This window comes from Brassica napus, chromosome A2 (genome assembly GCF_020379485.1).
Source record: "Brassica napus cultivar Da-Ae chromosome A2, Da-Ae, whole genome shotgun sequence".
Taxonomy (NCBI): Eukaryota; Viridiplantae; Streptophyta; class Magnoliopsida; order Brassicales; family Brassicaceae; genus Brassica; species Brassica napus.
Window position 1 is genome coordinate 27,828,409 of NC_063435.1, and position 12,726 is coordinate 27,841,134.

At 34.9% G+C, this 12,726-nt stretch overlaps 2 protein-coding genes across 5 annotated transcripts; both read right to left on the minus strand.

Annotated features, from left to right (window-relative positions):
- Positions 1–314: 314 nt before the first annotated feature.
- Positions 315–2,757, minus strand: LOC106404012 (cytochrome P450 71B11). 4 transcript variants are annotated; one of them, XM_048746336.1, is made up of 4 exons: positions 2,571–2,757; positions 2,316–2,451; positions 1,120–2,003; positions 315–1,039 (listed from the first exon to the last, which is right to left on the minus strand). In XM_048746336.1, exons 3-4 carry the CDS (start codon positions 1,993–1,995, stop codon positions 425–427), a joined length of 1,491 nt encoding a protein of 496 aa, XP_048602293.1. In that variant the 5' UTR covers positions 1,996–2,003; positions 2,316–2,451; positions 2,571–2,757; the 3' UTR covers positions 315–424. The 4 variants fall into 4 exon arrangements, with proteins under 4 accessions (XP_048602293.1, XP_022561690.1, XP_022561687.1 ...); XM_022705969.2 differs by having other exon boundaries at positions 2,289–2,451; XM_022705966.2 differs by having other exon boundaries at positions 1,120–2,451.
- A 5,945-nt stretch (positions 2,758–8,702) lies between these two features.
- Positions 8,703–11,444, minus strand: LOC106404029 (probable folate-biopterin transporter 2). The gene is made up of 4 exons (XM_013844794.3): positions 10,367–11,444; positions 10,086–10,181; positions 9,664–9,834; positions 8,703–9,466 (listed from the first exon to the last, which is right to left on the minus strand). The coding sequence occupies exons 1-4, from the start codon at positions 10,988–10,990 to the stop codon at positions 8,861–8,863; spliced, it is 1,497 nt and encodes a 498-aa protein (XP_013700248.1). The 5' UTR covers positions 10,991–11,444; the 3' UTR covers positions 8,703–8,860.
- Positions 11,445–12,726: the final 1,282 nt, after the last annotated feature.

Below are 12,726 nucleotides of genomic sequence, written 5' to 3' on the forward strand. Positions count from 1 at the left end.
TGTGGTGGTTTTTGAATGAACTGAATTGGAGTGAATAGAAGTTTTTTGTATAACTAACTCTAATTTCAGTCGATTAGGAAATCAAGTTTTGTTAACTCAACCGAAGAATACCCAAAATAAAACCAAAATATCTTAAAACGAGTGATGTTTGAAACAAAACTAATATACTATATGTTGTGTTCAGGTCTGAAAAATTATGGATTTAGGTTTAAACATGTCGTAGCTCTTCTTATAAGTAGTTTTGTAACCAACTAACCATCATTCCTAAAGATTTTAAAGATTCGTTAATTTGTTAGACTAGTTTGAACCAGTAGTAACTTCAGAAAAAAATTTCTGCTTATCAAATAAAATATGCTAAACAATGTATTCATCAATTGACAGACAAAGTCCATACCATCTTGAATTATAAAAAGAAAGTATAAATTTAGGTCCAATGAGTAAGGACCGGGATAAGTTCAAGTGGAATTTTCTTAGGGCAGACAAGTCCATATGATTCTTCAATATCAACATCTTCAGCTTTCATTCCTCCAGGAAGCTTCCAATCAAAACGGTAAAGAAGGTTGATAAGTGTCAAGTGTACCAAAGCCAAACCCATACCCATACCAGGACACATTCTCCTTCCGCTACCAAACGGCAAGAGCTCAAAGTTTAGACCCTTATAGTCGATCTCATTATCCATAAATCTCTCCGGGATAAAAGCTTCTGGATCTTTCCAAACGTTTGGATTCCTATGAATAGCCCAAACGTTTACATGGATCCATGTTTTCTTTGGAATATCATAACCCGCGATCTTTATATCTTTTGAAGCCTCTCTTGGGATTAGAAGTGGCACAAGTGTATTAATCCTTAATGTTTCTTTGATCACCAGTTTGAGATACTCCAGTTGTTCTATATCTTCTTCAGTGATGTTGTCTTTGTTTTTGATCACTTCTCTCACTTCTGCTTGCACTTTCTTCATAACTCTTGGGTTTGCAATTAAATGTGTCATCACCCATGTCACAGTTTGGGCAGAAGTGTCTATTCCAGCAGCAAGAATGTTCTGTAATAACCAAAAATTTTAAATAAAATAAAAAAGAGAATGGAGATTGAAATGATATGATATGATTTTTCATTACTTACCAGAAGTATTCCTTTGGTGTGGCTTCGAGTAAGTTTAAACCCTCCAAGTCCAAGCTCTCCTCTTTCCATCTCTAGGAGCAAGGCAATGATATCATCTTTAATACTCTCATCATCTAAATGATGTTGTATAGCCTGGTCGAAAAAAGCGTCCATTACTTTGAAAACCTTTTCACATTTGCTATGTAGCCCTGTGATCCTATCGATGATTTTGCCAATAACAGGGAAGTAATCTGCTGCTGCGAAACTCCCAACAACCTCCATGATTCCTTGAATGACTTCATCATAAGTATTCTCAATTTTACTCCCTTGAAAACGTATCCCAAATGCAACTCTACAGATCACACTTCCTGACAATGTCATTAACTTGAGGCTGAAGTTAACCGGGTTCTCCAGTAAAGCGGATTGTTTGATGAAATCAACAAACGATGCGACTTCTTCTTTTCTCACATGTTGAAACGACTGTACCCTCTTCGCGGCGTACAGTTCAGTAGCCGTCAACTTTCGTAGCTCCCTCCAATAGTTGCTATATGGAGAAAAGCCTAGATCCTTTAAATTGTATGTGATTCTTGCAGCGTAAGTCATGTAAGGCCGTGAACAACAATCAAGGTCGAATGTTTTCAAGATATCTTTCACCGTCTCTGGAGTTGAGGCCACAACGGTAGACACTTTTCCAAACTTGAGGGACATTAGAGGTCCATATTTTTCAGATAATTTGAACATGGAGCGGTGAGGTTTGGATCCCAGTTGGTGCAAGTTGCCAATTATAGGAAGTCTTGGTGGTCCAGGAGGTAGATTCTTCTTTGATTTTCTACTGTTCTTTGCAACAAGTATAGATGCAAGGAAGACAATTGCGACAATGATATACAACAAATTCATTTTGCCTCCTACACAACAGTAATGAATAGTTTATGTAGTCACTTAATAATAACTATTTGCCTCAATCTATCTAATAAATCTAAAGAAAATTATAAATAGTATGCTAAGTAAATTTAACCCCCCAAAAAAAACATAAAGTGGATGGAACTGTGGAAACTAAAACTGCCGAAACATCACTCGATCTACCGTAACCCAGCACATGAATTAAGTCTTAAAAACTTCTTAATACGATTCAGGAACCGGAAAATTAGATGCAACATCAGAATAGGTGAAGAAAACTTATAGATAAAGACCTAATTAACAAGATAATATGAGCTAACCAAGCGCTCGTAGCTTGGTGGTAAAGGAGGTACAGCTGTACTGCCCGCCACCCGGGTTCGAGTCTTGGTCACAACGGATTTAACATCCCTTCCGTTGGGGCGCTAGACTCCTTTCGGGGGATAGTTGGGAATGTGGCTGCCCAGATACCAGAGTTATCAAAAAAAAAAAAAAAAAAAAAAGATAATATGAGCTTCTATTTCTCTGTTACAGAAACGTCTATGTATAGATATAGAGATTGAGCTCGGTAAGATTACCTTGTAATCTTAAACTTTGTGCAGAAGGTTTGGTTGAGGGAGATGGAGAGATGATTGTGTTTTTGCTCTCTTTTTGTTTTTGTGTACTTGTATTAAGTGGCGAGAAGGCAATGGCAATTTTATGTGTATATACAACTTGTGGCAGTGAGAGGACGTTGTAATTACAGTAGCGTCCACTTTGAGTATACTACATTTGAGATTGCGTAGGATAATTCCAGGCATTTCCAAGTATTTAGGAAAGTCAAATTATATTTGGGACTATAGTTATTTATCTGTAACTCCAATAGTAAACATACAGTTTGCCGTAAAATTACAAAATTGTAGTTTTAGTTGAAACTAAATACTGTTCAATCTAAATCATAACAATTTCTCTACATCACCTAAAATCACCTAAAATTCATCAGAAATCAAATCATTCTATTTTTAAATATTATATTGGACACATGTCCTAACTGCTCTAAAATATTTAAATTCTGACTATTATACAATTATTTATTTGGATTTCAAACTGATGATACTCAGATCTAAGCGATCATGTGGTCTATCCGCAGTATTACTTTTTATATAATTGTAGTGGTGACAATACCAAGATACATAATCACTAATCACTAAATCATCATATCATCATTGACAACAACAAAACATTCACTAAATCATCAAATTTTTGGTTATAAGATAGTTTTATGTGGGTTTCTTTTAATATATAGTTTTCCTGATCTTAATCCATCTTTTTTTTTTCCGTCTGGTATTTTATTATAACACCAAAAAAGTTACAACAGCCCAAAACATTATTCAGAAAACGAAAGGCCCATAGACAAGGCAACACAACAACCCTAGACCTACACATGGCCCAACAACTAAACCATCGAAGAAAAAAAATGGTTCCAGCGCCGTCATCTTCTTCTCCACGTGTAATGAGAAAAAAAAATGGAATCGACACGCGTCAAGAACAGCAAACACCTCCTCCAAACCACCGCCGTGAGATTCAAGCCGGAGCTTTCTGTTCACCGGAGACGATCCACGCGTCAAAACTCGAACTGCCGAGGACACGTGTTGCTTTACGGAGAACCAACCACCAATCTCCACCGACGGGAACTCTTTCAACTGTTTCCGGTAAACCACCGGAAGTCTATCAAACGGATGATGAAGAAAGCCTCACTCAGAGCGATCTTCCCAATATCCTAACCTCACACCAGATCGACGCTTCAAAGCTAATTCAGTCATCTACAATCCACCCAACATCTAACAGAGATGTGAGAAGAGAGACGGTTGAGCGAGTAACAAACGGAAGCGTCAATCAACGATAACCGGGAAATTCCGGTGAGAAGCCGCCGTCGCCATCGAACACGACGCGGAAAACAAAGCCGGACAACTCCGTCAAGGTGAACGCGAGCCGCCAGAAACAGAAGCCGGATATACTCGTCAAACCGACCGAGATATACCAGAGTCAACAGTCACCGAAGAAGAACGGCGACGGACAAAGCTTCATCTCATCTTTTTCTTCGTGAAGGATTTTGAGGAGAGAACGAAGAAGAGAGAGAGAAACTTCATTTTTTTTCCTCCTGATCTTAATCCATCTTGATTTTTAAAGAACAGACTTTATCTATCAATCATAAAATTTGTTAATAATAATATTTTATCTCTCTAGTTGTCATCATTGTCAATAATGCATAATATAGAATTCCGCAGAAACGAATGATGCTAAGACAAAGATACTGCAAGATAAGGTTACGTACACATGTTTGTTTAATATTTGTTGTGGTTGTAATTAAACGAGCATGGCTTGGTTTTGTAGTCACTTGTCCCGGGAAGATTTCATCGATAATTGACGACTAAGTTATATGTTATACAGTAGAATTTCTATAAATTAATAATGTTGGAACTTTGAAATTTTATTAATTTATAGAGATATTAATTTACAAAAGTGTTTTTATTTAGATTTTTTATTTTAAGATATATTTATTCTAATATAAGGAAAATATCTAATTTTAATATATAAACATTAATTGTTATTTTTAAAATTTTGACATTTATATTAATTTTATTATATTATTTGTTGTATATAATATATATTGCATAGAATTTAAATGTGGTTTTCGATATAATATTATTAAATCTCATCAAAAAATATATGAAGTGTAAAGAAAATATAAAGATAACAATAGGTTCTTACTTATATAAAAAAAAATATATATATATAAATTATTAATTTATAATTTTAAGAGGACCATATAGTTACATAGAATTTTTTTAAAAAAATTATCTTATTAATTTATCTATTGGTATCAAATTTTGAACCGACACAAATTAGAACCTGTAAAATTTATTAATTTATAGAAATTATTAATTTATCGAATATTAATTTATAGAGGTTCTACTGTACTTTATTTTACAGCGAGACAGTGATTCACGGCCAGCCCTAGACATGAAATATTTACCACAAGTCCCATGAAGCAAAAATTCAAATATTTTTTATATATAATATTTTTTTTTGTGACTATGGGGGTGATTGGTTAGGATGTAACTGTAGAAAATTTACTTTAGAAATTAGTCTGTAGAATTTTTTGATTTAGTTTTAAGAGATGTAGCTTTAAAATTTCCTACAGCTAAAAAGATGAGGCTTTAGAAAATAAGATTTATACAACTACTTTTTGTATGTTTTTGCTGTAACTTTAGTTTTTTTGGTTGTAGCTTTAAAAACTAAGATAAAGCATGATTGGTAGTATTTAAGGTTGTAGATGAAAATTAAAGCTAAAATCACTTCTTACAGCCCAACCAATCACCCCCTATATAAAGTCTTCATTGTTTTGTTGTTTTAATTTAATGGGCTAGATAATATAAAAATTTAGTGGGTTAGTAAATTTAGAAAATTCCATAAAACTAAAAACCTAATTCAAAAAAGGTAGGCTTTTCTTTTGATAAAAAAAATTCATTTTTTATTTTGTTTGAAAACCTCAAAATTTCAGGACCTGTCTTACAATTATTAGATTATATTATTTATTTGTACTTCGTTTGAATGGTTGTTATATATTACCAACATATCACTAATTCTCTATATATTATTTGATAAATTGTGGGAATTTAAAAAAAAAGATTTAATCATCATAATATTATTGATTTTAGAAATAATAGATAATTGGGACAAAAATATTAATTGAAACATGATACTATTTATTTTAGAAACAATAGATAAGAAGTGTGTTAATTTTAAATTACCATAGATACTTGGGATGACATAATTAACTGAAATAAAAAAAAACAATTAACTTTAATGATCAAATTTTATTATTTTCATTTAAATAAATTAACTAGAAATTTGCGTAGGAGATTCAACCAAAGCAGAACATCTATTCCAAACTTTGTCAGTTCTAGAAAAAAAAAAAGAGTTTTGGAAGAAAAACGTTTGAGTTTATACATCTTTGAAAGATACTTTGTAATTGCAGTGTGTCAACCTTTCCCAACTTGCAATACTTTCAGGCACATCTTTTGAAGTAGGTTCGTTTTTAAAAAACTCATGCAACAATGTACGTTACACTTAAGCTCCCTCGGTAGCACAATATATAATATAGTTTGTGTCCTTTTTTTTTTGCTAAAAGAAATAGTTAGCGTCTTTTGATGATACTTTGCTGAGCACATCATCATCGTATTTATGTGCAGCTGGTGAGCCTGCAAACTGTAACTAAGAAAAATCCCGTGAAACATGCCCTATTCTCCATTTTGTTTATCAAACTACAATTTATTTTCTCTTTTTTATCACCTTTTTTTTTATCTGGGATCAACACTATAATGACAAAAGAGACTCTCCAGAGATTGACAACCATTTCTATGTGATGAGAAGAGGACACATCAATTAATGAAAAAAAATAATTTGTATCTAATATTATATGTAGTGATCGACTGATATGAATGTAAGTATAACGTTTTCAATAAATAAAATGTTTGTCCCTTTTTCTAATCGACACACGTTTACTAACTTTAATTAGCTCCAAAACTAACATGTTGTGCTTTGCTTGTAACGTCTCATGCAAGTATGGATTCATTAGACGTTTTAATTTAGAGTTAATTGGTCAAATTGATGTGAACCTTTAGCCGTTATAGATATAAGGGACGTTTTTCTTCACTGTTAAGAGATGGTGCTATATATGAATATGAAACATAGAAACTAACGGTTTCATCATCGTTGACCTAGCTTTCGATTTTACCTAACAGATTTCTAAACTTTTGAAAGCGCAAACTTCATTCTAGCCGGGTTCCGATGCTGCGGATTCAGTCATTTAGCTATTAGACAATTAGTGTTCATGATCTCCTATGAATTTTTTTTGAGCATTTTGATGCACAGTCTATGACTTATTGTCTGATCTGATCTGAACTCCTCCAGAATTTATCTCTTTTTTTTGTAGGTTCTCCAAAATTTATCTAATAACTAATAATCACATTTGCTTGCAATGCAGTTTTCATATTTGATAGAATAAAAAAAAACAATCAGAAATTATATATCGATATTGAATTATTATAAACAGTTGAATTGAAAATGATTTGGAATCATTAGTTAATAATAATATCAATTACATTTTTTTTTGAACTGAATCAATTACATTTTTAACCAGACAATGGTGTAGAAGTTTCAGCAGAACATCTGCTCAAAATTTTCCCAGTCCTCAAAAGAAGAATTTTGGCAACGGAGGTGAAACGTCTTAGTTGGTACAACCTGGAGCTGAACTTCGCAAATAACATGTTACAACCTTCCCCATTGTGCAATACCATGAGACAACATTCTCTCGACATAGGTTCGTTTTTAAAAAGATCAAGCAGTACTTCGTCGTCACACTTAACATCCCTCGTCTTAGCACAGTTCTTCATGAAATAGTTTGCTTCTGGTGCTGGTACACTGTTGAACGCATTAATATTGTATTCTTCTGAACCCGGGGAGCGTGCAAATGCTTCATCTAGACTGGTGTCAGGATCAATCAATGGTTTGTCGTCATTTTCCGTGGCTAAACTTGGATAAGTAGATGATATCAAAGTAGTGATTAATAGAAATCCCATGACTGATGCCTTATTCTCCATTCTTTTTTGCGTTGAAATACAATTTATCTTCTTTTTTCTTCTTCTTGGTTGCTTCTTTTTGGGATTGGTATCTTAGATAATATATAGTGATCGATTGATATGAATGTTATTGTAACGTTTACAATTTAATAAAATACAAGTTTTTTTCTTTTCTCGTCGACATGGTTTCTTTTGGTACCTTAATTAGTTCCAAAACTATCATGAGTTAACGTCTCACGTGAAGATGGGTTCATTAAAGGCAATTTATTCTATAACTTGTTAATCATAGTTTAATTAGGGATAAAGCCTAAACTAGCGGTTAAGGCCATATGTAATAACTGGTGAATGAAATTACTGTTTTTAAATATAATTTTGATAATTCTGTAACTTGTTTATCATGCTTTTTGAAGCTTCACCACTTTTAAACTTAAATTATTATTTTAATATAAATTGTACTTCCTCTGTTCCTTCTATATCAAACTGATTCATGTTTTAAAGTTTTCACATATATTAATAAAATATTTTAAATTTTAATTATAAATATATTATTTGGTAATTAACTATTTCCCATAATTTTTTAATTAATAGAAGTTTAATAAACACAAAGAATTTTCAAATTTTACAATTTATCATTATCAGCTAATAAAAATATTAAAATACAAAATGTATCTTTCTGAAATAATGTTTTTTACTAAAACATGAATTATTTTGAAATAGAGAGAGTATATTACATCCAGATTTAATATTTCATCAATGTATTTGAAGTGATTAAGAAAATATTTAATTTCTTACATCCACTTATAATGCAAGTATGCAACAATATGGGAATCGTGTTCTCCCTGTCTGCAATTTCTTTTCCTCAGTTTTTCATACTCATGTGTAACTTGGGCATTATACATGTGCTGAGTGCGTATCAAACATTAAAATTAGCATTTGAGTATGGTCTAGTCCAGGACATGGCCATGTTCATGTTCGTTATGGTCCAGTGAACCCCTCAGGTAAATCTATAACAGAGCAGAAAGAGAGGCCTGGAAACCAGGCAGAGAGATCATGCCTTGGACCGAGACAGGGACAGAGACAAAGGGAGACTCAGAGACAGAGATAGACTAAAAAAAATGACAACACATGTCATGTATACTGAGAAAATCTGCACTTTGTATCAGTGCAAGTAAAGTTGAAAATGCTGTAAACAAACTGAAGCATTTGCTTCAAAGTTTGTCTACAATAAGAGAACACTGTAGTAGCTATCTTCTATCAACAGAATGAACAAGAGACGCCATCTCCAAATTCCTAGCGTCTTCTTTCTCATCTCCCTCTTCTGAATCTACCCCCATGATCTCACTTGGGAGCTTAAACGTGTTCTGATCTCCCTTAGGCACAAGAAACAACACAAACAGCGGCAAAAGCCTCATCACGTTCCTAACCAAAACCGCAAGCCAAAGATTACCAAACTCAGTCCTCGTCACCTTGAGGACATGCAACAACACTCCTCCGAGCCAAGAAGAAGTCATGATCCCTGCATTGTCAATAGACATAAGCAACGCAAAGAAAGTCCCTTCTATCCCATGAGGACAAAGCTTTGAAGTGAGGACAAGCAGCGGCATCCATTTCAAACGTCCTATCATCTGAGAAACCACCTCGTCCACTACTATAAATAGATAGTCTGGTAAGCCAAACTTTAAGTTGAGACGTAGCACAAGAATGAGGTCAAGCATTCCTGATAAGGCAAAGAGAAGTTGTGTCCATAGACAAAGTCCACGGAAGGGATGGTCCTTTAGGACTAGCTGGTACAATGTAGCTCCTAGAATAGACCCAACTGAACCAATTGAGAGAATGAAACCAACTGTTTCCTGAAAAAAACCAGACAGGCTGTTACAATAGATAGCTTCCAATCTAAAACTAATTGTCCCTAAGTGGATTGTTCCAAATGTCTTATAAAGTACTTAAATTTTTTTTATATATATTTTTAATGTGAGATCTTTTCTCCAATAAGGCTCTCAACATATTGACGCATATAAACAAACTAGTTGTTGTTTTAGGGAAGTACCTGAGCAAACATAGGACCATCTTTTGAATCTGTGAACCAATAGAAGAGACCTTCATGAATGTTCAAACTAAGAGCAAGTGAAATGTACATATACAGACAAGGTCTCCATACATCTGAGCACTTCATTGTCCTCCACATTGCTCTCCCTGCATCGGTAAATCTCTGGTTCACCTGAATTGTTACTAACAAAGAGTCAACAATCTCATATTGGTAGAGACTCAAGCTAGTTAAGAGAGAGTCAAGGCCAGTCTTGAGCATAGGCTAGTGAAGCATCGGCATTTGGCCCCCAATTTTTTTTCTAAAAATGTATATACATATATGTTTCCAAATTTGTAAAAAAGAAAATAATATAAACGCTTACTAAATTGTATACGGGCCCCAAAATCTCAGGAAGACCGGCCCTGGAGATAGTGTAACTTTACCTGTTTGTAAGAGAAACCAGGAACATGTGACTCACTAAACACAATCCCCACCACAGATACTAAAGCATATGGCAATGTCAGCAAGCCAAACACCCCCTGATGTCAGAAAAACGAAAGACATCATTAGAGAGAAACCAACTAATGACAGAGATCAAGAACCATTATCTCGAGGGGACGTGTAAGAATATAAACTCCATTTCCGATGAGAATAAGTAATATATATAATGGATTTGGATTAATCGACCTATCATAAATTGGTTTAAAGTAAACTTATCGCTAACCTTGGAGCCAACAAGATGAACTAAGATACCACTCATGAAGTAACCAACAAGTGCACCAATGGAAGAGCTTAAGCTGCATAAACTCTGCATATCCGAAGCAAGAGCACTTTGTTTGATGCTATTGTAAGCAGTGCAAGCATCAATCGTCACATCAGCTATAGCCATCGCAGCACTTGATAACGTCATCCACATAAGCGCAAAGTAAAGGTGCAGATTACTATGAAGCGAAATGAACAGCATAGAGACCACTCCAAGGACCCCTGCCAAAATGAAGTAAGGACGTCTGTGGTAGCCAAAGATGGGGAGAACATCGGTGAGAATGCCCCAAAGAGGTTTGATGATCCATGGGATCTTGGTGATTGCGGTGAGAGCTTGAGACTCAGAGGGTTGAACTTTTTGGACGTCTTTCATGTAATACTCTGTTGCTACACGGCCCATTGAGCCGCCGAGGCCTTGGTTTATTCCGTAGAGGGAGACCACACCGAAGACAAAGCTCCAGTGAAGCTCTTTGGACAGCATCTTTATCCATCGGACTGGACCACATATTACATTACGGAAACGACTTTCTCCTTTGTCCACGTGGATGGATCCGCTGTTCTCAAGGCTTTGGTCTTCTGCTACCATAACTAGATTCAAGATTTGAAGCTTTTGATGTGGGTTTGGTCTGAAACTATGGGAAAACAGATCCAGGACCAGAGTTGACTGAACTGGATGTTCTTTGGATTGGGCTGAGCTCAGAGAAAAAGCAAATCTATGCCAAAATGATGGGATCTTTTGATGTAAGCAAGTCAGAAAGCAGAGATTTGATAATCAAAAATATTATATCTTAGAAAACAAGAATGAACTTGGCAAACAGGAAGCTTCGTTGACTTGATTTCATATGAACAACAAATGCTCATTGAAGAAGAAGAAGAAGATGGAAAGAAAATAAAATGATTAATGAAATATTGAAACACAGATGAGAGCGACCAAATACATCTCTTGCTAAATGTTGACCAAATACATCTCTTACTAAGAACATTCTGTCTATTTTCGACTTTGTATTTTCCAGTTTCACCTCGAATATAGAAACTATACATTTTTTTTATTAAACAATTTATTCACCTCGAAAAGTATTTTTTGTAGTTCTTATTTACATATTTTCCCTTGATGGAAAAGAGAACGGATTTATAAAGTAAACTCAGCAAAAAGAAAATTTCTTTTTAAAAAAAATGTCATAAAATTATTTTGCATCAAAGTCACCATAACAAACCTAAAACTCACGACATCATTAAATACTTCTGACTTTTCTCTTTTTATTCTCCATAGCTAATTTGTAGATCTGTAATTAAAGTCTGAGTTAATACGTACAGTATGCACTTTCCTAAATTTCAGCATTTCCCATATCTTTCATTTTCAATGTAAAGAGACTTTGATTGAGTCGAAAGTGCAAAACCGTCCCTGAGTATACAAAAAATCAAAACTATTTTCAAGATCAGTCGGCCACCAAAGGAACAGAACAAGCTTTGGTTTAACCTAGTATTGCTTCTTCAGGTACGTGTCTGAGTGGTGTTGGTTAAAATAGATCTTGTCACCACTACTTCTATAGCTGATTACGAAACTACCAAAAAGCCCATTTCCATTTTCTTTATATCCCAGCATCTTTGGGATGTTTTTTTTTTTTTTCAACTGATTTTTCATATTAAAAAACGTAAAGGAGAAAATAAAAGTTTACAAGCAGAAAAGCTTCAGTTAATATCAAGAGCCCAGCCCAAAAAAACAAACACAACCCAATCAAGAATCATAAGTTAATATCAACCTAAGGCCCACTAGGAAGCATAGGAATTAACGGGAAGAGGAGGAGACGCACTCCGTAGTCGTGACGGTGAGGAGAAAAAAGACGTGCCGGTGAGGCAAAAGGGGTGGTGGAGCTAGCGATCAGAAAACAACAACAGAATCAGGACAGCCATTGCTGCATCATGACCGAGGAAGATGAGGGGTTAGCACTTCGGAGAGAGAGAATCCTGTCCCTAATTTGCCTATCAATACGTTTGATAAGCGAATCAGGTGAACGGAAAACGTTCTGGTGCAATCTTGTATTTCTTTCAGACCAAGACCAGTAGAGACAAGATTGCCAGCAAAGTAGGGAGAGGATACCAATCGGAGATCTTCGGTTTTGACGTTGAAGGTGCTCCAGTACTCTAGTCCAGTCTCTTTCCGGTTGAAATCCACACCGCCGGAAAAGGACACTCCAGATACTCCAGGTGTAAGGACATTCAAAGAAAAGGTGGTTTCGACTTTCACATTGCAGATTACAGAGCAGACAGAGGGGTGAGGTAGGAAGGCCCCAACCTATGATTCTGTCCCTAGTCGGGCACCTG